The sequence below is a fragment of the Sebastes fasciatus genome, chromosome 5 (assembly GCF_043250625.1).
Source record: "Sebastes fasciatus isolate fSebFas1 chromosome 5, fSebFas1.pri, whole genome shotgun sequence".
NCBI classification, from domain to species: Eukaryota; Metazoa; Chordata; class Actinopteri; order Perciformes; family Sebastidae; genus Sebastes; species Sebastes fasciatus.
The window spans coordinates 8,920,702-8,947,508 of NC_133799.1; the positions used below are offsets into that span (position 1 = coordinate 8,920,702).

Consider the following 26,807-nt stretch of genomic DNA (forward strand, 5'->3'; position numbering starts at 1 on the left):
CTGCTTTGGACGAGATGAAAGAGAAAGCAAGCCAGCAGAAAAAAGTTAAATATAAATAGTTTAATGTGAAACTTTAAAAACTCCAGTCTTCCTGATTTGATTTCTTCAAAGAGAGTAAGAAAGACAAATTTGGCCACATTTATAAAGTGCCAACATTCATCCGACCAGAGACGCACATAAATAGAAGATGTATATAAATGTCCCTTTGACTCATGTGGGTGTTGATAGAGAACAGTAAAAAGGTCCGGATTAGTCCTGGGGTCATAAAAACTAGATGGTATAAAATGACAAACTTAGCCAGCAAAAAAAGTTAAATTTGCAATCTGCAAGGCACCAACAGTATGCAACATATTCACACACGAGTATGAGCTATAGAGCTCAAACTCACAGAAAAAATATATAAAAATACGTAAAGTATAAACATTCAAAAGTACAAACACTATTTTGTACATTGTCTTGATATAGTTTATCATATGACACACATGCATGGGCACATAAAGGAGGCTGAGATGGTAAACTGATAAACCAGAAACTGATGACAGGATGAAGCGGGCTGTTCTGTGTGATTTGACTGCAACAATGAGACAAAACTGAACATCTGAAGAGGGATCTATTTCAACTAAATTATATATTTCTTTACTGTATAGACCAAAGATTGTATATATAGATGGACGACGCGTCTCAACTTCTTCCCACTGTACAAAATCCTGGCTACGGGAGCTGCCATCTAGAGATTTTGACATCATTTGGAGCCAGAGTCTGAGCAGTAGTGATCGGGGGGGGTTGGAGCCTCGTTATCAAGGTCCCGCCCACACACCCACCCAAGCCAATCACGAGCCGAGCACGGACGCAGCTTGCTGGCATGAGCCACTTGCTGCTACGTTAGCACCACGGTAGCTGTTTGGCTAGAAAGACACAACAACTAACAATAATATCTCTATAACTACATTTATGATCAAATTGACATAAGTTCTATTACACAGATTCATGACGGTTGTGGAAAGTTAAAGTTACATCTCCTCTCTCGTACAAATCCTGAGCCTCTGGCTGCACGACTACTTCACTAAGAGCAGCTGTCAATCATGATGTCTCACCCCCTTTTTATAGCATCACATAACTAATTAAAACCAAACTTATCAGAGAAATGAACACGTGAACATACATTAGCGTGATAAGGACTACCTAAAATGACAGAAACCATCTTTGGGAAAAATGTATTTGACGTGTACTTTGACTTTTTAGTTTGGCCCATGTCCCATCCACAAACATGGAGAGGGTGGGATTTATGACCTATACTGCAGCCAGCCACCAGGGGGCGATCAAGATGTTTTGGCTTCACTTTTGGGGAGCTGCCATATCATCCATCTATATATACAGTCTACGGTATATAGACACAAACAGAGACACATAGACACACATCCACTGGCCTCAGAGACGAGAGCTATAAGCTCTGAGGAGGACTGTTGACAAATGTATCATTTACAGGAAAGGGAGAGTTTTGAGGGAAAGTTGAGGAGGTTGAATGTGAAGCCCACAAAAATGGATGATTCATTCAGATCCGACTCCAGGCTTAATCATCCTCGAAAAGAAGTTCAATTTGGCACTAAAGACAAAAAGACTGGATTCCTTTAAAATTTGCAATCGATCAAAACGACAAGCCTATCTTTTCTCACCATCTTAGCAGGAACTGTCAACACTCCACCCCCATCCTCCCCTACACTTCCTTCTCAACATGAGGTTCTCTCCTGCAAAAACAACTTTAAAATGCAGGACACTAAGAACCGACAGCAGCAAGGAAACACACAATCACTTATACACCAATAAAGTAAAAAGAGAATCCACAATGCCAAAGAATCAGCTTTTTGATGGTGCGTTTGTTGATGGCATAGCAAAGCACCCGCACTCCTATCCTTAGTTTCATTGTCAGTGTGTGATCTATCAAACCACACTGCTGGGAAAAAGACAACAGTTCAGACTATTGAGCATTAAGAAAAAACAACTAATCCTGGAGATATTTTTGAGTGATTTACCATTTGCTAAATATTAAAACTCGGGCTGTCAATCGATTAAAATATGTAATCGCGATTAATCGCATGATTGGCGATAGTTAATCGTGATTAATCGCACACTTTTAGCTATTCAAAATGTACCTTAAAGGGAGATTTATCAAGTATTTAATGCTCTTATCAACACGGGAGTGGGCAAATATAAAAAACTGCATGGTGTTTGCCCCAAATTGCATGTGATTATCATTACGTGTGCATATCTGTAAGGGGGAGACTCGTGGGTACCCATAGAACCCATTTTCATCCACATATCTTGAGGTCAGAGGTCAAGGAACCCCTTTGACCATGCCAGTTTTTCCTCGCCAAAATTTTGCGTAACTTTGAAGCGATATTTAGTCTCCTTTAAAACAAGCTAGTACGACATGGTTGGTACCAATGGATTCCTTAGGTTTTCTCTAGTGTCATATGATACCTGTATCTTCACTCTAGCTGAACCCGCTACACCGTTGTTGCATTAATGTGTTAGTTGCGATAATGTATTAAAGAAATTAATGGCGTTAAAACAAATTCACGTTAACGTGTTATAATCGTGTTAACTTTGACAGCCCTAATTCAAACTTTTCGCATCTTTAAAAGTACCTTAAAATACCTTCCAAAATACCCTAAGAGGCGTGGGACATCACTACTGTGGCTACATGCTGTGTTTACTCCAGAATAAACTCACTTCATTGTTGGGTCTATACTTTTCTTCATGTTTTGATTATGGAACAAATCTTCAGGCCTCCTGCGTGTAAACTTCTCATCAAGAAGCTGTGGGCTGGGATGACAGGTTTGTGTTGAGTTTTGGGGTTAAGGGGATGTGAAACTCAACGCTCTCTTTGTTGCAGGGGATATAGAAAGGATGGGAGTTGAGGCTGAGGAGGAGGCAAGGGGCGGATCCTGATGACATCTTAGATTTCAGGGTTTCGTTCGCAGGAGCTGCTGTGGGTGCTGAGTGAAGAGGAGATGAGCTGCCGGCAGCGTGAGGCCACAGTTGTAGGATCCTGATTGGGGATGCCCCCTCAGTTTGTGCTATATGTGTTGTTTAAACATACTCATATGAACTGTGGGGACTTTTGAAACGGCAATGAGCTAAGAGAGTATTCAGGGGATTTGAGGGCACTATTCAATCAGGATGTGTGGTTTTAACTGGGGCCATGCCAGTGTTTTTGCAAGTTCTACCTCCTAAACTAAACATTTATGGGTTCATATTTATATATATTTTAAAAGGAAATTGTCATTGCATTTAATTCATGTCTAATTAATTCTTGACATGTGTATTTATATGCATGTGTATATGTATATGTTTATGTATATGTTTATGTATATTTATACTGTATATAAAAAAATCAAAGAGAATATATATACTATATATATATACTGAATATATACATATACGCTTTCATGCAGTTTTTGTTTTTATTGGATTGTTGTCTGCTGATTGATTCGTTTTTCTGTTTATTTTGTGTGCTTTTTGTTGTCATTTATTTTTTGTTGTATTTTTCTAATTATTTTAGCTTAGTTTCTTTTTTTCCCCCCTTTTTGTTACGGTTTGTTTTTCTTCTTACCTTGAGGGGAGATTCGTTATATAAACCCGTTGCTTCTTGACATCTCCTGTCACATTTTTTATTATTTTTATCTGGATTTTATGAAGTTTTATGTGTGTGCAAATAAAATAAATTTAAAAATTTTAAAAAAGATGTGTTGTACTATTTTGTGCATGATACCCACTATGTTGTATATTCATTAATGTTACAAGACATGTTGTTTTACTCTTACTGTTTTTTAGGATGTCTTATTAACATCTGGCCAGGGGCAACAGATGCAAATTAGCAAGCTACTTCTAAAATGTATATGTGTAGTGTATTGGTTGAAAAGTGCAAAACCACTGGTATAGTTCTTTAGAGTATTTCTTTTTTTTAGGGCATTTGTGTATTATTTTACAGTGAATATGTTCTTGAGCTCAATGACTCACAGAGATACCACACTGTTGTGACTGTAAACATGTGCATGGTGTTAGAAGGATTAGATGTGTGTGTGTATTTAAAGGGAAGGTGTCCAACAACAAATCAAAGACACTTGTAGATCTGGAAAGGAGCGGATGGACATGAGAGGATGAGAGGGGGAGAAACAATGGACAATCGTGTGGTCACTGTCCTCAAGAGACTGCATTTCCTCCCTGGAAATGAGTCTGCCACAGATCATAAAAAAAGAGGATGAGAAAACAAAACCTGTTCGGCATTAGTCAGCCTGTTTCCGTTTACAAAAAGTACCACAGAATTAGCACTACTGAGCAAAACATAAATATAACATGTTGCAAAATCGATGCAATGCTGGTGAAATACATACTGATATTTTGCAACAGCCAACAATAACTGAGGGGCAGAGATTGACGAGCTGGACCCGCTATACTGGTGTCCGCTTATAGACAGCGTAACTCAATTATCATAGGAGAATTGCAGAATGCATGTGTGGTTGCAGCGTGTAATGATATCTCACTGACGGGGAGCCAAAATGGCCACCAGAGGCTGAGGTTGACTCGGGTCTGTGGCTGCCAGCGGCCCGTGACCGCACTGGGAATGAGCAGCGAGGGAGGGCAACTAGGCACTGCGTTAGGACACAATGGAGAAAGAAAGAGCCCTCCTGGGTCCTCGTGTTACTGCCGCTCAATAGAGGCTTCTGTCAGAGAGGAGGATGGAGAGATTCAGAGCGTACTGAAAGAGAAAGGAGGCAAGAAGAGACATGAGAGATGATGTGGAGAGGACAGCGACGGTGGATTTCAGTTGGTAGGTTTTCTTCTCATTTTAATTTTTTTTCAGTTTAGCAACATCTTTGGTAAATAAGTAGTCGTGTTGGTTTCCCTTGTATTTTAGGGTTAAGTTTGACTCCCTGTGTATGACGCTACTTCCTTTGTCTGTTCGGCTTGAAGATAAAATGCAAGGGGCTGCACTGATGTGTGAATGTTGCTTCAGGTACTGGTGAGAAGATACAAGACTATCCAGGAAGTCCAGTTTAAGTATCAGAAACCAAAACACTGCACTGCGGTTTGCAATACCATGAGACTGGATATTACAACTAAATGAAAAGTTATCACAGCGCCACTCATTTTGTCTTCTGGGGAATTAATTACAAATTACGCTGCGTTGTATTTTGTCGGAGCCCTCAATGTGGGGACCGGTGCAGTGATCTCGTTGAAGAACGAGGAGGCTCTGCTTGACGCAGTGTGTTATTGAACACTTTAGTCAATGCCCAGAGTGAAAACCATGTTCACAGCATTGACTGTTTATAAGAAGGGAACGTAGTCACCGTGACGTCACCCATTGGTTTGTGGACTGCCGTTTAGAAGCATCGAGTTTGGCATTTTGGCCGTCGCCATCTTGTGTATTTGCAACCAGAAGTGAAAGAAGAGGGTGGAGCCCAACCGCCAACAACCGAACGCTGAATAAAACATTTTTTGGGGACCAAAATGCTACAATTAACTTTAATGAATTGAAAACACACTATGAAAGGGTTAAAGTTGTAAGACAAAACAACGCCATGGTAACAACCCGTCAATCACAAGGTAGCCACGCCCTAAAGCAGACCCTGCTTTATGGTCTATTTGACTCTAAATGGGACCATAATTTACTAAATGAACATCATGTTGTATTGAAGAAGCCATGAAACTAGCGGTTGAGACCATAAACTCATGTTTACCATGTTTACTGAGGTAATAAATCAAGTGAGAAGTAGGCTCATTTTCTCATACACTTCTATACAATCTGTATCAGTCGCCCCCTGCTGGCTATTAGAAAGAAAGCAAGTTTAAGGCACTTCCACAATGGCTTCACTTTTCAGACCTGGAGGTGCCAAAACGCTCAAAAACTGTTCATAACACTATGAGGAAGGATTTTACTGCTGTGGAAAGTTATCACAGTGATGGCAGCAACCATTTCATAAACAGGTAAACAGTACAAATATGCCGTTCATGTTACAAAGCAATCTACCAGGAATGTCCACCTGCACGCACTCGATCGGCCAACGCAGAATGCAGGGCTATAGTCGGCCTGAACATGGCCTTCAGTTACGGTGGCTATCTCTGCTCGTGCTAAATACTCAGCTCTTGTATTTATTTCAAACAAGAAATAGTTTCTGCATCACTTCCAGTGAGTCTGAGAAATTTTCCCAGAGAAGACGCAGCAGGTGTTGGTTTGTTCGAACAGGAAATGCTAAAGCTTTTATGAAACTGCCTATGGATGAAATCCTCTTGATTTGAGATAGAAAGTTATTAACAGTATATTAACATTTCACAGAATGTGACTTGACAGTTGACAGAGTTGCCTCTCAGATACACATCAGTTGGACTGATCTCTGCTGAAGTATTTGTTGCGAGGCCCAGTCTTTCACGACTGAGGATGATACTAAAGAGCTTTAATAACAGGGTTAACACATACACGGTGATTCGACATGCAGAGAAGGACCCTACATCAATCCCGTCACTCCTCACAATGCCCCTGACCTGGTGACATCACTTCCCCTGGAGGACTGCGGGGTATCAAGAGGTCCAAAGGGGGGTTGAGGGTTTGGGGAGTGAGGGTGTCAATCAGCCTGTCAATTAGCAGGATAGGAGGGCAATACATCTCCTAAAACCTAACATAAACCCAGTGGTGTTTAGACAGACACATACACACACAAACAAACGGAGCACAGAGGTTACACAGGGAAATCCATTACTAGAGAGGTGAATTAGAGGAGGAGGGTGGGAGGATTTGGTTTGACTAATAACTGACCCTTTGGGTGTAGGGATCCCTGAGAACAAATAACATAGACTGATAGAGAAGGTCTAGGAAAGCATAAAAAACCATAAAGGGAAAGTAAAAATGTAGGATATAGAGGAAGAGCAAAGTTAAGTCAGAGAGAAAAATTGGGAAAATGAGAGATAATTGAGGAAAAGAAGGAGGCTGAGGACTGGAAAGAGTTAGGAGCTCTCGGCATTAGCTGATGAACAATGTAGTACGTGTTTGTGTGTGACCCAAAACACCACAAAGACCCGATTCAATCAGGAAGATTCAACACAATATGAAAAAGACTGACTTTTAGTGCCGACAAAGGCGTGTTACAAATATGATGTATTTCTATAAAAAGTAGTTTTCCCCCCGGAGCAGTATTATAAACTCCATGCTCGTTTTCCTTTTTTTTTGTGCCTGTCTTTAGTTTTTCTTATTAGCATTCCTTGAATTGACTCCAGGCTGCCTTTCCGTGTGGAAATAATAATAACAGGAAAAGCAAAGAAAGCAGTAAAGAAAGAACATGGGAAAGAGATAGCCAAGAGCGAAGCTACTTCTGTGATTCAGACAGCATGTAAACCCCCCCTCCACACACACAAACGTACTGCCCTGCATGATTTATGACTTATTGCAGAGATCACAGATCCCAATCTGAACACACAAAGGCAGACACTTAAAGAAGACAGGAGGACACATGTTTTGGCTGACTGGCTACTGACGGTGCTTCAGGAACAAGAAGACACACGTTTGAACACGAGCGTGGCTTCCTGAGGAAAGTGGAATAATCCTTGATGAGAGCGATTAAGAGTCACTAAAGGCATGTATTGTGGGGAAGGCAAACACTGTCGCACTCTGGAGCCCATAAATAATCCCTCTTTACACACTCTGATGTCAAAGGTGTCTGTAGGACACAGAGAACAAACAAGAAGGGCTTAAGTCTGGTTAAAGGATATCCACCTTAAGACATTCACACAAAGACGTTAAACAACAGATGATGACAATATGGTTTGTCCAATGGATCAAATTTCTGTTTTTTTTTCAGTAGAAAATAAGAATTTTTTAAACTCTTGGTTCATTTCTCTGCAGTCATGAATGCATCCTTTGACAGTAGCCTCATTATACCAGAATGCAATGCAGCTGCAAGACATACTGATGACTTGCCGATGACTTATACACTAGTTGGTGTTTTTCTTGACTGGAAAACCTCTTCCTCTGCTATATGTATCACTGCAATTATTGCTTTCTCTGCCTACACATCAAACCCACATCCGACGTTCAGAGAGTTCAGGCATGCCTTCTGAAGTTTCGGGGGGTTTTTAGGGGAAAATAAGGATATTGCTTGCAAACAGACAAGCCAAGCTAAAGGAATGTGGGCACAACAGAGAGGTTTATCGAAACACTTCATCACAAAACGGCTCAGTAGTGGAACACACTAAATATTCCTGCTTTTTCAAAACAGTCTAGAGACGATATGTCTCCGGATCTTCCAATAAAAGATAATTTACAGGCTCCTGCACTCTTAAAAACAAAGGGGGCTAACCAGGACATTATTCAGTTGGCACAAGGGCCTGACACACACTCTCAAGAGCTGTCACCCATATTTACAACATGGTCCAAGTATGTGTTTATGTGATATCCGCTTTTCTGTGTGTTTATATGAACTTCCTGTCTAGGGTCGTCTCTGCCTGGAAAAAAAAAACTGCTGCAAATTGATTGAAGGAAGAGAAAAGAAACACAGAGGAGGGATGACAACTAGAAAATATCCCGTCATCATATCAGCCTAGTGAAGTGTTTGGTTGACCGAGAAAAAAAAAATCCTTTTGTCCCTTTTTAGAGGTTTTTGGTGCTACAAACATCTGTATCTTGGCAATTTAGTTTGAAGCTTGACGTACTTTCTCCTGTAAAAATGGTAGAAAAGTTAAAGAATTTTTTTTATTCAAGTACCACCTCCCTTTTCTCGCCCTCTATCTCCATCATGTGATGTGTCCTCTGGCTGGCCGACCAGGAGAGCCCACCCAACAAGCTGGCCTTAAGAGACCAATTCAGGTTACACTGACAACTGATATTTTTGAATATGAAAATGATTTTATCTTTACAAAAACATATCTGGGAGCAGAATGCAGGCGTCTAGATGCTTAAATGAAATCTGCTCCCTTTTACAAGTTATTTTACTGTCATCGACTACTGGCAGCCTGAGACTGTTCATACTGAGCCGCTCCCTATCCACACAGTTCACTTTCAGGCCACTGTGAGACTATTTGGGCTTTATACCACAGATGTTAATAGATTTGTTGAAAGGGGAAATGATGACAAGCAACAAAGTTAATGATCCTTATAACTAATAACATTGTAAGACGCCTAAAGATGCCTCCACACTACACTGAACTAGTGAAGGATAAGTTTGTCTGTTACTATGGTATGTAAAAGGGGCACAAGGTCGGGAGTGGAAGAAAACAGGAGGGTGAAGAAAAACATACTGTAGGGGTTAGGTATATTGAGTATAATAAAGGTGGTAAATGATGATGATTCATTGATTAAACTATAGTCTCAATGATAAACATAACACATAACATATATCAATGTTCATCCTATGTTTTATTGTTTAATGACTCTGTAATGCTTGTAATGAGAATCTCTACCATCAAGTACCGCATCAGTCTTCTTCCTATGTTGTCTGAACTTGACATTCAAATGTTTTCCTGATAATATCTCTCTCTGAAGAAGACGTTGGAGCTGAATTTAGAGTGCTGCTTTATCACAACCCAAAAAGTCCTGTGGTCATACTGCATGTATGCAATTTCATAGGCGCCAGGACCAATAACTACAACACACTGATTGATAAACTGACTTCAACTGAAAGGGCTTCCTTTACCGACACTGCATCAAACTGCATTGATCCTGTTAAGCTCTACAAATTGTTAAATATCGCCTGGCTCAGACCGAACTGCGAACAAAAGCCTCTATTTATACCTAGAAAAACTCACTCGTACACTGTGCCTCCCTCTGTTTCTCTCACACCACCACTAAGGGCAAAGAAAGAACACTTTCTGTGCATACTTGTCCGTACATATGTGTGTGTTTTCTTTGCAGGAGTGTGTGTGTGTGTATGTGTGTTCATGGGAGGTTTAGGGCAAAGTTCAGGGAAACCCCACAAACCCCATCTAGGCCTTGTAACCCTCAGGGAGAACGCACGCACGCACGCACACACACACACACACACACACACACACACACACACACACACACACACACTTTCTTACCAGACCTGACCTTGACCAGACCTGCCAACAGGATCACCAACAGACAGACACAGGGGATTCTGGGAAACAGGAAACAGGAAGTGGGCCCTGTCCAAGCTGAGTGTGAAAGCCTTGTTCATAATGAGTTGTGTATGAAACTCGCGGTGTGCGGTAAAGCGTGTAAAGACAGACTTACGCACTTACTAACGCCTAATAATGTAAATTGCTTTAATGCTTAAAGTTGGCTACACATCGTGACAGTCCCCACGTGTGTGTGTTCACATGTGTCTGCCTGTATGTGTGTGTGTGTGTGTGTGTGTGTGTGTGGAGCTGCCCTGACCTGGGCAGCATTTAGCGCGGAGGCATCCAGGCTTGTGGGAGGGGGCTGCAGTGGGAGCTCTGGTTTCAAACAGTGCCGGTTCCCTGGGACCAGGCCGTGTCAAAGGGCCTGTCCCCAATGAGCCATATTAGGGCCCTGATCCCCAATCAATCAGCACTGTGCTAAAAAGAATCCACAACAAGACGGCAATTAAGACCCACCGAGGGCTTAACTAAACACGTGTGAGAGATAGGGTTCGTAAGAGTAACTGCGTGTGCAGTTCTTTGACTCTGTGTTTTATGTATAGGTGTGCATATGTGTGACCGCGTGTGGGTAAAAGCCTTTTTCGAGACCGAAGAGAGAAAAAAAAAAAGCTCCAGTCTACTCCGGACGTGCAAAAGGACTAGAGGACAGAGGTGAGGAAAGTCTCAGCAGGCTGTCTTTGTTTTTACTTGTGTATCGGTGAATTGACAGAATGCCCTTTTTACCTTTTGCCAAGAAATCTATTTTCCATGTCTGGCAGTTAACCGGACTAATCAGCAATTTGGGAATACTGCAAGAGCTCTTGGTTAAACTACGGGTTAAGAAAGCTCCAGTGGTACAGAGCTGTTGTTGGCAGGTCCGAATAGTGTCTGAAAGAGCTCCAGAGTCAATCCCAAATTGAAATAAGTTTAGTAAAACCCCCTGCGTCGGTCTGATGTGGAGTGCTGAAGTGGATCAGTATGTGGCAGAGGAGCGGTGCATCCAAAAATTGAGTGGGCCTGTCATCCCCTCAGTCTGAATGGGTGCGATGCTTGTGGTGCGGAGCAAATCATCATCAATCCTGGCCAGCATCTGAGAACCACAGCAGTGTTGACGCTGGCACCGAGGTGAGGAGAAGTGAAACCAAAATCCAAAGTTTCTCAATACAGCGCACACAAGTTCACAGTCTGAGCTCAGAGCCTATTGTGACCAAAAACAACACATACTGTGCGCTGAGGGGCAGCAGGGCGGCAGAGTGAGAGGAGAGACTGGTTTTAAAGTTGTGGACCTGCGTTTAAACCTACATCTCTCTCAGACTAAAGTGTCCTTGAGCAGGACATTCGGCACTACGTTAAACTTTAGTGCCTCATTTCAGATTCTGCAGCCATCAGGGACACCAACAATGTGCTGCAGTGTGCCATCTAGGTGCTATCAGTGACGTGCATCTCTTAACTTTATGCATTTAAAACAATAGTTCAACATTTTGGGAAATACGCTTATTAGCTTTCTTGCTGAGAGTTAGATGAGAAGATTGATACCGCTCTCCTTAGCTTATAGCATAAAGACTGGAAACAGGGAGAATCAGCCTAGTTCTCTGCAAAAGTAACAAAATCTACAAGCACCTCTAAAGAAGCTGATTTGTGGTTTTACGGGGGATGTGTGCCAGACTATTTCTTGGTCGGGTGCAGTGACTTGTCGTCACTGTGATGTTGCCGGGCAACCAGTGGATTGTTGTTTTCACATTGTTTACGGATTAAACAAACATGATATAACGTGTTCTTAGTGAGCTTTATGCTATGTTCACACTACAAGCGACAAAACGGCCAACAGCTTAATTTAGTATATAAAACTGGGGAAAAAAAGTTCGGAAACTTGTCTTTGGTCGATTATTTCTCTGTTGTTACAATGCTAATTGGCATTGTATTTTGCATCGTTGGAAAGCTTGTTTATTGACCTTCACAATGATGTCCAACTTGTAAGGATCATGCATTTGTGGGATGAGCAGCACAGCTGATTATGTGGGTAGTGCCCAAGAAAAATTTGCCAAAATGCTCTGCCAATGGTAAACAGTGTATTCTCTCCTGTTGGAATTGACTCTTGTTTTGAGTTGTTTGGTGGATTGGATGATTGAACTCTCTATCAGTAACAAGGAACATACAAGACATATTGGCTATTTGTATATTTTTTTAGACGGACCAGAACGGGGTGAAACAAAAACACATGACAGGTTTTCGCTTTGAAACCAGCTCAACTTTGATTTGTAGCACGTCACGACCGTCACGCAGCGATAAGTGTCGGACATCAGTTTGTAGCTTCATGTCACTGGCTTCCATTGAAAATGACATGTAGCCTGTTGCTATGTTGCTCGTACTGTGAAGTGCTGGTAGGAACATTTTGTTCACACAGAGCCATGCTAGCTGTCTCCCCTGTAAACTAGCACTTGGTGGAAGAGACGTATCTTCTCATCTAACTTTCGGCCAGAAAGTGAATAAGCATATTTCCCAAAACGTCAAACTATTTCTTTAACGAGGGATCATGGGAACATCGGAGGAAACACAATAACTATGTTAGATTGCACATTCTTTTGGATTTACAAAGGGATCTGCAACTTGCAAGGGTCAGTTTCATGTGGAAAAATGTAAATTTAAAAAAAAAAAAAAGTGATTTAAAAGTTGTTTTGATTAAAAAGTGAAGGCGCAGGTTCAGACAGGGAAGAGGAGTGGACGGGGAGTTGTGCCTTTGTACTCCTTAAACTTAATGTTCATTGAGCAGCTAATATATTGTAATCGCACTAGATTGATCAAACATTTACCTTGTGGCAACTTGAATTTATGGCACACAGATTGTTGGTTTGCCCGTCTGTCTAGATCTTGAGCAAGTTATAGCTGAGAGCAAAATATCTATGACAGACTCCCTAAATAATTAGCTCACTTAAGAGCTTCATTGCAGCTTAAGTAAATGCTTTGACATGTTGTCAGTTCATTAATGAGGATCTTGGATGCTTTGCTGATTCTTGCCAGATAAAACCCCATCGACGGCATCCTTTCATCCTCCTTCACTCACTGAACACACCTAGGAGGCATCTGCAGGCCCTGCTTGTGTAATTAACCTGACATCTTAATAAATCAGATGCTAATCGCACAGACATGATAAGTACAAGCCTTTCACAACAGCTGCTGTAAAGCAGATAAGAAAAGAGAAAATAGGTTTCAGGGTATCAATAAATCTGTTATGATTACTGTACACACACATATCTTAGCGCCTAGTACCTTTGAACAGGCCTGAGCAAGCTTAAAGATCAATGTTGTGTGACATCTTCGAGTCATTACACATTCTGGAAACTACTTCCTTAAACTAATTTGTCAATCAGCCCATGCTCCGCTGTAGGTGAGCCACGCACGCTACGCTCCTGTCGATGCAAAGTCAGATTACTCCTTGGGTTTTAACTCTTTGATGCTTCCACTGTATAATTGGATTGCAGCGCGGGCCTCGCGGTCCCTGTCACGTCAGCTCCTAAGGTCAATTTAAGCGTGTTGACAGCTGGCTAATTACAGAGTCGACGCACAGCCACACACGCAGATACACAGGATGTATGTACACAAACAAGCTGCAGGAAAAGTTAAACCGTGTGTGTTTACACTGCAGTTAAACACGCCTGATTAATCACTCCGAGTCGTCAAATTACACCCAAACAAGATCTGACATATTAATTGCAAAGTTACAAAAAGTAAATAAATGTCTTACTTTATTGCAGATGTAGCTGATACGTATAGACATAATCATTAACAAACCAGCACTTTCAGGCATGTGTGAATGTTGGATTTACTGTTAACAGTGGTTTGAATCGACATGCGAAAGTAAATTATTGTTCAAATAAGGCTGTTTCATGTTTGAAGGAGAAAAAGACCAGCAGAGCACGTCTTCCACCAAATACTGTCAATCATCAATATAAAAAAAGGTATGTTGAAGCAAATGACAGGAAGATTGAAGATAAGCAAGCAGCAGAAAGGTCAGAGCATAGACACAAAAGGAGCCAGAACAATAGAGTACAGAGGGAATCTGTTCTTTGTTAAACCTGTCCTCTTTATTCTCCAGCAGTACAGAGCGGACAGAGGAGAGAGCAGAAAGGCCCGGTGGAGGGAAAAGAGAGAGGGGGAAAAAAGCAGCTATTTTTGTAATTGCTTTTTTTTTGCCAGTGCTGAGAGAAAAGCGGCGGGGAAAGTTTTGAGAAATTTAAACAGCCTTGACAGCCAGGGTGTAGTGGTATTAATCATTTCAAACAGGGAGAAAACCCTTCTATTATAAACACAGACAGAGACTCTCAGATCAGCCGCAACGTTGCATAAAGTCTGTTTATCGCTGCTGTCGGATTAAAAAAACGTACGCATCCAGTGAGTCAACACTTTTTTAGAAATATACAAGCTGCTGTATTTTGGAAATCATACAAGAAATTATGAAATAATTAAGTTAAACTTGCAATAACTGATTTGTTTTAGCGGAAATAAGCTATAAACACAACAATGACATCCTTTAAGTTGCTCATTTACACATTCGGCAGACACAAAGCAACATTAGCTTTCATTTGGAGTCGTGTTTCTGGCCACCTGATGAATGTAAGTACAATATTCACTCTCCTTGTAAGTCTGCTTCTGGTCTCCACCAACTCCTGAAGGCAACTGCTAAATGCTCCACTATGTTCACCACAGGGCAATTTTGGGCAATCTTTGCCACCGATGTTTGAAATTCGGAAGTACCATCACACCATTTTGATTGAGCTTTATGGGGATAATACCTTGAATTTCGGGCCAATTTTGCCCTTCGCCCCCGATTATTTCTGACACTGGTTCACCAGCTGGGTGCTAACTTTGTCTGTCTACTGTTTGTGGGTTTATCAGAGCTTTTCCACTAAAAACAGCTGCCTGCTGTGGCCTATAAATGGCACTATAAGAGCAGTGAGACTGAACCAAAACAGTAAAGTTGTGGGCCGTGAAACAGAGACGGGTGATCATTGTCTGCGCGTTCACATTACGCACTTCATTTTTTTATCCATTGTTATTATAAAAAATATTGATTATAGTTACGTGTTACTTTAACAATACACATGGCGCAAAATCCCAGGTAAAAAAGGCTTTTCACACACCAGTAAGCCATGTGTCATGCTTTACCAACCCCCAACCTACATACAATGCCCCATTGAAGAGCTAAAAGAAAGTTATCATGACTAATAGTAGTTTAAAAGGAACATCCCAGCTCAGAAAACATGTTCCTTTTCAATTCTGACTACACTTTCATTGATTTTCTGTGATTAATTTACTCATTCAAATGGCTCCAACAGACAGAAGGAAAAGAATTACAAGTAATAAGTCATTTAAAGTTCAGTTTCAGTCCTGCCATGTGTCTGATGAAGAACTATTTAATTTAAATTGAAAAGAAAACTCTAAGAAAACGGAAATACAGACAGAAAGAAAAGAAAGATGAAGAAGTGAGTGTGTAATTGCGTAAAGGTCAGTTGTAGTCTGCTCAGTTAGGAGTTATTAACTGCCTCTGATCCGAGCTAAACCTCCCGTCGGCTCACGCAGCTAATCACACCTGAACGCTGCCGACCCCGCAGAACCCGGGAATCAAAGAACAACATGTTAATGGTACCATCCTCCTCCTACCCTGCTAACACTGTTTTTCTTTCACTCCCTTCACTCTCCCGCCGTCTCCATCTTTTTTTTTTCTGCAAATGAAGGAAGTGTGGCAGCGTACAGAGAGAGAGAGAGAGAGAGAGAGAGAGAGAGAGAGAGAGAGAGAGAGAGAGACGGGGAAAGTTGGGGGTCTAATTTTGGCAGGCGAGACTTTTTCCCCTCACCTTGTTTATTCTGGCTCTATTAAAACATCTCCAAGGAGGGGAGCAGAGGAAGGGGGAATATGGAGAGAGGAGAATGAAGAGGAGGAGCATGGGCACAGTGTACTGATCTTTCTCTTAGTTAGTGATAACTGGTGGCGTTCTGATGAATTCAGGATTAGAAATTAAACTGATTTAGAGTTGTAGATGTGAGACTCTAGACTTGGACTGGAGTCAGACTTGAGTCACTACTTGAGACCTGACTTGGACTGCTGTGAGACTCAGACTTCATATAAAAGGCCGACTCTAACCCCCCATAAAACCACAACGTGTAATTTTTATACTAAGCAAATGAGGTATAACGTGTTAAATTGTGAGCTTTAAAGGTGCTGGCATAAGGATTTATTTACCTTTGGACAGAGTCAGGCTGTCCGTTTCACTCTATTGCTGTTTAACTAACTGTGGTATCAACTTCTCATCTGACTCTCTGCAAACACGTGAATAAGCGTATTTCCCAAAACATCAAGCTATTCCTTTAATTAAGTGTTTTTTTTTTTTTTTAAGTTTTCAAGTTTTGATCATGCAAAATCCTGGAACATTAAAAAATAAAAAGACAGCAACAGACAGGCCTTAGTCACAAACTTACATATTTAATTATCAGGCCTCTATATTGAAAAGACTTGATCTCAACTCAGTAAAACACTATTAACAAATGCTTTGAATGCTTTAAACGGTCAACATCCAGAGACCTGAAAGACTTTCATTTTAACTTACAATATGCTGACGAAAACTCGTAACTTGACTTGGACCTGCTTTCGTTTTCTTATTTATAAACTTCTCTTGAATGACTTGAGACTTCAAATGGACGTGATTTAAAAGACTTTAAAAACAGCTCTGGAAGGAATACTTAGAAATCTAAAAATGCCTGTGCTTCAAACTTCCTAAGCTGACGCGCCAGATGGTTTGTTACACAGAACCATCTGAGAAGCAGTCATTAGAAACTGTTTGGAAAAGGGCGGGCACTTTTTAAATAATACTTGGCAGGTGATTGGATGAACCATCTGTCAATCAAACTCAAAGCCGGTTGGGAGAAGAGCGAAAACGTCTTTTCCATCTCCAGTTCTCATATAATTGATGATGCCATCACAGCATCTTTGCTAAGGAGCCGCTATTGTTGTTTAGAACGAACAGTCGCCTCTCCGTGTCGCGTCACACACACCTATGCCACACCCGTAACTGCCAGTAGCTCCTCACAGGACGCTGATTGGTCCGTGATCTGGCTTGCCGGAAACAAACGTTAAATTACTTGAAGCCTGACAGTCTCCTCCTTCCTGTATTTCTGATCTGCTCTGCTGTAGTTTTCTGCTCTGGTTTAAACCTCTGGGCTGTCAGCTCTCAGTTTGCCTGTGGCTTCTCTCGAAAACCCAACCCTGACGATATATACAAACACACACACTGTAATGTCCCGCACACCGCAGAGTGTATACTTAAGCCCGACGTAGAGGGGATGGAAATCAGAGCACAGACCGGAGCAAAGACAACACTGAGGACATGAAGTTCGTGTTATGTTCAGGTTCAACAAGCTGGGTGGCGAGAAGTTTTTCCCCCAAATTTGTGAGTAATATTAAGGCTAATTTATCCCAAGAAAACGGAAGTCACAGGGCTCCATGTAAAACTCTCTGCTGCATACAGAGATGATGGGAGACAGTGGGAGGTACAAAAAGTATATTTCACTTAAATTGACAAGCTCCTGGACCAGATGTCTTTCCGAAAACTCTGAGTCAAGGAGCAGAAGTTTTGACGTTTGAACAGCTGCGGTATGAGGTAAGCGACCGCAGGTCATCACGTGTCATCATTAGGTGACCCTGTCTCCTTGACGGCCTGCCACCTCCCTTTACAGCTAATAAGTTGGCCGTGGCACTAATGATGAGCAGCAATGAAGATCAGTCCACCGCCGCAGCCGCTGTCAAAGGAGGCCCCTGTCCGTTTAAATGAAGTCTGTAATGACTGTAATGAGACTCATGATCACATGTTGGTCTTCGGTTGACTGCAACGTTTTCCTTCAAATGTTGGCAGAAAAAAAACAACACAAGGAGAACTTAACTTATTCGAGCTTGCAAAGTGTAATGTGGTGTCCTCTGTGTTAGAGCTGTACCTCAATGAGTTTGAATCTTTGAGATTATAGCAGTCCTGAAAACAAGACAAGAAGCTTCTGTAGGATTTCATCAGCTGGAAAGGAAGAAGAAAGGCGCCCCGAGCAGTTGGGGGTTTGGTGCCTTACTCAAGGGCACCTTGACAGTGCCCAAGAGGCAAACTGGCACCTCTTCAGCTACCAGTCTACACTCAGTACTTGGTCCATGCGGGGGACTTGAACCAGCGACCTTCCGGTTCCTAAGCCTAGTGTGTGAAGCCTGTGAAAGAATCTCAGACAGGGCGATGCTGCACCCCGCCCTGAAGGGGATTCTTTCACAACAATGACCCGCTAGCTGTACATTATTCTTCTTATTACACGGCTTCTTACTTAAGAAATCAATATCTTGACACAAAAACGGTCCACCAGAGTCCGTCATCAGAGCTGCGCCCATAGCAACGGTCTGTTATACATAGCAACGGTCTGTTATCGAGAAATTACAGAACGCCGTGATTGACCAATCAGAATTGAGTATTCAACACAGCTGTGTAATAATCTATAATAACGTATTAGTTGATTTATTATAATTATATTTTATATTACAGTAATAATATAAATCTGCAAAGTAATAGTGGAGTAAAAAGTACAATATTTGCCTCTGAATTGTTGAGGAGTAAAGGTATAAAGCAGCATAACGTGGAAATACTCAAGTGAAGTACCTCAATTTTATTTACGTATTATACTTGAGTAAATGTACTTAGTTACATTCCACCACTGACTTTTATAGCCTGTTAATTAACTAAATGATCATGAAGCAAGAGCAGAAAGTATTTTTTTTAATTCCTGAAACGATAGATTTTTTTTCCAGGACAAACAAAATACACATAAACTTATATGTGTACATGTACTTTATGAAAGCACACAGACTTTAATTGGATTAGCAATGTCATCCCGATAATCTCTTACGTCAACATGTAATTTAGCCAAAATCACATCCTTCCATTTCCTAATCTACATTTATTTTTCCATTTTAGTTTATTTCCAGTGTTGTCACAGTGTTTCTGTTTTTTTTAGGCCAGCTTGTTTGATTTTTCCTTTTTATTGGTAACTCCCTTGAGATAATTGCATTGTGATTTCTCTTTGAGCCAACTGTCTCATCTATGAAACAAGCTGCAATTTAGTTGCACAAGGAAAAAAAAAAATCAAAAACATGTAAACAAAGGAATGGTAGAAACAGATGTTTGAAACCGAGCACGCATGTACGCTCAAACGTGTGTGTGCAGTCGTCTCGGTGTGTGAGTGGATTTAGTAAGTGTCTGTATCCACCATGTGCCAGCAGTTTTGATTCACAGGACGCCGCATGGAACATGGCAGCGAGCCTCGCCATAATGTCATTGGGGAAAATCATCCAGCTTAGCTGCTTTGATCCTGCGAGAATCAAACGGACTGAGAAAGTTCTTAGAGTTTTATCCCCACAACACTGAGGAGACGTCAAAACAAAGCAAAGGAAGCTCGCCAGACTCAATCTAAATTTTGATTTGGCCGGCAGCATTGCTCTGGCCAAGAACATGAAAATGTCTGTCTTTATGAATACTTTCTTTGGTTTGGTTTGGTTTCATTTGCTCATCTCGATACCTTATTTAATTTGCTGTACATGTTCATGTTAGAGATTAGGACCGTGGTTGGTTTCTGTACATTCACACAGCTGGCGGCTAATTAGGCCCCTATAAAACGTTATATAACAAGAAACCACAGAGACAGATGTGCGTCATTTTTCTATACTGCTCATTTCCAGGAGACTTCAGTTAATCAACTGAACTCGCTAGTAGACACAGGACATTCACTCATAATTATTATAACTTCATTACAGCCCTGAATGCAGATTAATGTCTCATTATTGCCCTCAAATTAAATGACTGGCACAGGTTTTGAATTTGTTAACATTCTGAGTTGAGTCCGTTACGATTAGAGTCGGCTGAAAGTAAATGAACCCAATTTCTCCAATACTACGAGTCAACATCTGCTTTGTGATTGGTGCGGAGTCCTGCTCCCGCCCAACAGAGACCACATGGTCCACATTCCCACTGTGGCCCACGGCTGAGTGGGTTCAGTTCATATTCAAATGTGAACCATGTGAGCTGTGATGGTCGGGCAGAAACAGCAGCGTAGAGCACCAGACATTTGGGATTTACAGGCTTGTATTAAATATTCATTTAGCCACACCGAGATCTGCACCAATAAAATGCAAAATTACAGACCAAGCCTTGTTATAGTGTGAGTGATTACTCAGTGAATATGCTGCAGAGTGAGTTAGGGTGGCTCTATGCAACCAGTCAATGGATTACTATGAGAAGTATAAGATTTAAGATTTATATAAGACAGTTTTCAGACTGTATCAGCAGACAATATGTCAACAATATGTCTTTAATCAAATTACCAAACTGTAACTTTGTCTTTTAGTTTATCTATCAAGTCATGACCTTTTTTTTCTCTATAATTCAATTTATATTATGGACATCTCGGAAACAGGCCCACCTATGATTATCAGTGTAGATAACAAATTAGTTTATCTCGTTCTCTCCCTTTGTGCGTCACATTTTGACACGTACCAAGGTATCAAAACTAAAAACATACTTGCAACCAAGAGCTCTGCAGGACTTGCAAATCTACCTGAAACGGTCCTCTGCATTACATTCTGGTAAGAAGAGAATGCATAGACTGACAGAGAGAAAAATGGATAGAGGAAAAGAGACTTACGTTGGCCTTCCTGCCAGAAGTGTAGGGAGTGGATCTGGAAAAGAAGACAAGGGGATTTTTTACAACAGGATAAACAATATTGCTCCCAGATTTTTCTCTGCACAAGCTGCCAGCTGCAAGCAAGAATCAGCGGAGACGAGTGTTGCTGACAGGAGCCAGATCTCTAGTCGGAAAAGATGAGTAGGAAAAAATGTCTTTGTTTGTCACAGTGAGTGCGTAAAACACTCGTCATAAAGCCACTTCTACATGCCAGTAAGTTTTAAAATGCTTGGCAGATACTGCTGTCGCCACTCTAACTCTTCTCTTACCGAATTTGACAAAGAGCACGCCCGTCGTGGACACGGTGCCCTGGGTGTTGGTGGCCACGCACTGGAAGTAGCCCGTGTCGGTGGTGTCCAGGTTGCGGATGCGGAGGCGCGATCCGTAAGTCGTGGATCGGTACGAGATCCGTCGCGGCTCCTGCACCACCGGGGCGTCGTTCTTCAGCCAGCGCACGGTTGGCGGCGGGTTGCCGGCCACGCGGCACAAAAGCTCGGCCGTGTGGCCCAGAGAGGTGGTGATGTTGTTCATGGGAGCTTCGAGGCGGATGAAGAAGGGCCCTGGAGGACACAGGAGAGATGAAAGGAATGAGTACAAGGGAGATAAAGAAAGATGAGTTAGGGGAAACATCAGGAGGGAGATGATTAAAGAGAGTAAAAGACAAAAGGAGATGGAAAACATTATTTTACACAAGGCCAAGAACATAAATCAAACAACACTTACTGGACTACATCAGAGCAAGATATATAAAACATGCTGCTGTTAAAAGTAGCAATAGTGGTAAAACAACTGTGTTTTCAGACACACATATTCTAAGCCTGGTTTTGCAAGATGTGTTGTGGTTGCTACTGTGGTGACACCTAATTTCACTTTTCACCATGAAGCCAGAGGGTTTTCAATGAGCTTATGAGGTAACATCACCTGAGTTGTTGAGGAGCTAAACGTTGAAGAACAACAAACAACCTTAAGGAGTTAATATGAGGCTGCAATGAGTGCAATGAGCTAAACATTTTTGTATAATAATCTCCCAGGACCACATTTTTCCTCAAGGTGGTCAGAAAAAAACAATTTTGTGGGCCACCTAAGAGTTTAATGTGCAGAGAAAACATTGGTGTTAATGTCATGAAAAACGTCTGGAAAGTTCCCTCAACCCCAAAACCCATCTTAGGTATGCAGAAATGCTCCTGGTTACACGAACTGGCCAAAACAAACAAAGGAGGAAAAACACATACAGAGGGAATCTCAAATACTCGTCAGACACACTTCAATTTGTGTGAATAGAGAGGCTGAGGAGTAAAAATAGAGGCACACACTCACATATGCAAGGACACCCACACATTTAAATCTTTACCACCCAATGTAAATTCATTAGTTAGGGCATTTATGCACTGGACAACAGAACTTTTATGTTCAAGTTTTTCACTAATTAAAATATATAGCTTTCTGATTTGTTTTTTTTAAGACATCCGTTTGTCTGATGAAATCACATGTCCGGGAAATTGATGATGGATTTGATGACATCTAGTGGTGTGATTGCAGATTGCAACCAACTCAGTACCCCTCCGCTCACTCCTCCCTTTCCAAGGCTGTTGTTAACGTGAGCCACCAAGTACAAAACCTTGGTAACGCTGTTGGCCTCGCTCAGAGGCCATCCTTACCATAATAACGCTACTTTAGGAGCAACGGAAGTCAGGCGGCGGCTGGCAGTACCACGGTTTTTGCACTCTGCGGCTCACGTTACCGAAGTTTCCCAAGCGTGTCGGAGAACTAAGGTGGCCTTCAGGTAACGTAAAAATGTGAAAGGCTCTCTCTAGAGCCAGTGTTTGGTTTGTTCGTTCTGGGCTACTGTAGAAACATGGCGGAGCAACATGGCGGACTCAGTGAAGAGGACCCGCGCCCTATGTAGATATGAAGGGCTCATTCTAAGCTAACGAAAACACAATGACTCTTAGTTTTAGGTGATTATACACTAAGGAAAACATAGTTATGAATATTATATTCCATTTGTGCTAGTAGATCCCCCGAAATGTTACACACTGTTCCTTTAAGGTGTACATACAGTATACCTAAGTGTAGTAATACTACAGAAAAAGGATTACAAGCCAGCAGGAAAAACATGTTAATAGAACAACAAGATAATTATAACACCGGTATGTAATAGTTCTGGTAAGAAGAAAAAAGAAATTCTGTCCTGTAATAGCTGGTATAAACTGGTTTGTGTGTGCGGGTAGATATTCTGCCCTGAATTAAGCCCTTTTTTTATTTGGGGCAAAGAGAGGCCCTTAAACATTAATGAATCTGCAAGAGAGTTACTGTTACAGTTAGTTTGTTGAGGTCAAAGTTAGATTTAGTTTGAGGAGATCACCTAACAGTGCTAAATTAGGAAAGGCAAAAAGCATTCCGAGTGTTGCACTCATTTGCAAAAGAGTAAAGAATGAAAAAATAGAGCCTGCGTACTGTCTCACCTCCACACAGCTGGTCGATCGCGGCATGAAGTTTGTGTAAATGTCAGAAAGAAATGCCAGATGTGCACATGACGTAGGAAAGGTGTGTGTGGAGAGGGATTCAGACATAGTTCAACCATCGGACAAGCACTTTGGCATGCTGGTGCCCTTAACTTGGTACTCTCTGCCACCACCCTTGTGATCTGATGCTTGCAGCTAACATATTGTCATGAGGTGTGTAAAATGAGTGCCTACGTGTTTGTGAAAAAGAAAAGTGGGGGATTTGTCTTGGCGTGCAGCCTCTGTGTGTGTGTGTGTGTGTGTGTTTTGTGTGTGTGTGTGTGTGTATAGCCTCTACTGGAGTGCACACACACACTCACGTTGTCCTCCCTAAAACCCCAGGCTTAACACAGCAATGTGGTACTAACAAGTGTGTGACAATATGAGGAGACTCCCACCATCTACCGCACCACCACCACCACTCTCCTCCCTTCTCACCCACTTTTTATCTGTCCTCCTTTCTCTACACACTGTACACAACCAACGGTCTCCCTTATATGTACAGCCCTGTCTCTGCACGTCACACAACACAGCAGCACTGGAGTCAGAACAAAACCTCCAGCAGGATGTTGACGTTGGTATTAATACAATGGATATCAATTAAACCACCAGGACAACATTCACGACCTTTATTCTTTCCTGTCTCTCTCCTCACTACTCCACTCCACTGCCCATGTGTGTGCACATTCTTATATTATTGCTCTTCTGCACACCACACACACACACACACACACACACACACACACACACACACACACACACACACACACACAAAACATGTAATGCACTGACACAGACCCCTGTGTCCTCTGTTTTCTTCAACAAACCGTGTAAATAGATTATCAAGACAAAATCTAATAAAAAAAGGTAATAGGTGGTGTAAAGGGTTGTGGGTAAAAGTTGATATAAATCCGTTGCTCTGACAGAAAGGGAATGCAAAAGCACAAATAAAATGTACAATGTGCATGAGTTTTAATTTAATCTGTAGCGTCTGATTGTGTTACCATTTAATCACTTTAAATGTCATGAGGCGACTACTGAGACGGAAGACGGGACTGTGGTCCTTCTGTATCAAGCAGTAGGCCAGTTTCATTCATTTATTATTTTGTGTCTGTGTCCTGATGTTCGACTGGGTTCAGCTTTCTGTCATACAAATGGCACGTGACATACCTGCAATCAGTTCTTCTTCGCTGCTCTAAAACAGTAGTTGCCAGTGGGAGCCATGATACATCCAGGGGAACAGCACAATGAAGGCTACTGTTTTGGAGTGGCGAGAATGGACTCCCAGCTAAACAAGTTAATTTTTTCTGGGTTAATAAATTATGGTATCAGATCGTTGCATAGACTGGCGTACTCGCCGATACCTGATCCCGAATTCTGAGCAGTATCGTACGCACTTCCTAAGCTGGTATCCGAATCGGGACAACACTAGCTCCAGGTGTTTGTTATGTTGCAACACTAATCACAGTACACTATCTCTCTTAACCACAATCTCACACACACACACACACACACACACACACACACACACACACACACACACACACACACACACACACACTGCAATGCTGATACCAATCACAGAGGAGTGCAAACACTGGTAGAAGCTGAGGTCATTGCTACTGGTGGTGATACATCTGTCTTAATGAGGGTGTGTTACATTGTGTCTGTACATGCTTACTTCTGTGTGTGGGTGTGTGTTTTCATTTTGATTTGACTTCCCAACTGTCAACCCAAAGTCATGTGGGGTCTGCTGTGAATCTGTGCTTGCCTCTACACTGCTATGAGTGTAGCGGACCACATCTCACCTACATGCTGATGCAACCCTTCACCAACTTAATGTGCCTGTTGAGTCTGACTATATTAACTAAAAACAAAAAGTACTTTCTATATTAAATGAGAACAGACCCACTCTTAAAAAAGACACGTGTTTTGCCAACGGCGGGGAGGTCACACAAACTGAGTCACTTTATCACTGTCTCATTAGTTGAGTTGATGGAAAAGAAAATGGTTTTTGGAGCTGTGTTGCCTGCACACTTCATTAGCTGTTATAATAACTGTCAATAAAGCAGTGGGGGAGCAGGAGAAAGGAAGCCGAGACAAGAGGAGACGACAGGAGATGATGAGAAGAGAGGTGAAGGGGAGAAAGATGTCCTGCCAATGTCTGTGTAACAAAGCCTCTCTGTATGTAATTGTCTCGTGGTGAGTGTTGTGGTATTTGGCACCGGGAGTACTGTGAAACTCAAACCATCGCTGCGGACTGTCCCTTTAATGTGGCAGGCGACTAAACGGTGCCCTGTCATCAGCGTGCATTTGCTTGCCGCGGTTTCGTACAATCAAACACTCACACGCAGGCACACAAACGTAAACACGTGCACACCCACACAACCGCAACACACACAAACTATACATGTTACGAGTTACACAATACCTTTTCATCTCACCAACAACATTGTGTTTCTATATGTGAATACGCAGTATGTATGTCTATATTCAATTACACACACAGGAGTAAAGCTGTGCTAAGCAGGCTGCTCTCAGCAAGACACAGAAACCTGAGTGGCTGCACAGCTAACTAAACATAGTCAGTAGATGTAGACCGAGGAGCCGAGGCTGTAGCATCGCCAGCTACGGCTAAAAGGTGAATTTCATTAAAGTTGGGTCACTCTCCAACAGGGAAAGAGAGGGAGAGGAAAGGAAGTAAAACGGATAAAATGAAACAAAGGAGAAAAAAAAGGGCGAATGAAAGAAAGCCTCAGGGAAAAGGAGTTCAGTAAACTATCATCACCCCTGATTTCAGCCCAATAATGAGCCTCTTTCAGCGTGATAACTTCCTGCTACTGATGCATACTGATAGAGCCACGCTACCTGAATGCTGTCTGCTCGGTCAATCAAAACCATTCCCTGCCTGCAGACAAAACAAGTGGTGCAATCACCATCCATCCATCAGATAAGAAACAGATGTTAGTCACGGGGCTGAGCTCAAATAGACACTCAGATACACTACTATATGAACACACGGGTGCGCGCACACACATACACACACACGTGCAGCCTTTGTAGGTTTTTATATTTCATGTTGTTGTGGAAAAATAAAGCTGTCTCTATGATTTGTTTGGAACTACTCCTCATTGTATTTATGACTTTTTAAACATCCTTGATTGGTCACCATAACCATTATCTAAACTGCTCAATCATGTCCAGAAACTACCGTCTTCGTTCGTGCTCCGTGTGTTTAACAATGCATGTTTTTGTGTACACAGAATCCTCCGTGGGACGGATGTTGTGGGAGATTCGGCTTTGCAAGAGATGAATTAAACAAACCAGATCAAAATGAGAGAGTTGAAAATAAAGGTCAAGTTCAATAAAGTTTCATGTTGAGGATCTTCCAAGTCAGTGTAACTTTGTGGGGGAATAGGCGGATGTCGGCTTTCC

The 26,807-nt window shown here is 41.8% G+C and overlaps 1 protein-coding gene across 2 annotated transcripts in view; it reads right to left on the bottom strand.

The window, feature by feature from the left end:
* Positions 1 to 26,807, bottom strand: part of ror1 (receptor tyrosine kinase-like orphan receptor 1) — a 139,873-nt gene that overhangs the window by 19,332 nt on the left and 93,734 nt on the right. For both annotated transcript variants that reach the window (XM_074634913.1, XM_074634912.1), the window contains 2 exons: positions 21,138 to 21,428; positions 20,830 to 20,863 (listed from right to left, as the gene is read on the bottom strand). In XM_074634913.1, coding sequence (XP_074491014.1) covers positions 20,830 to 20,863; positions 21,138 to 21,428 — 325 coding nt within the window. The remainder of the gene's footprint in view (positions 1 to 20,829; positions 20,864 to 21,137; positions 21,429 to 26,807) is intronic.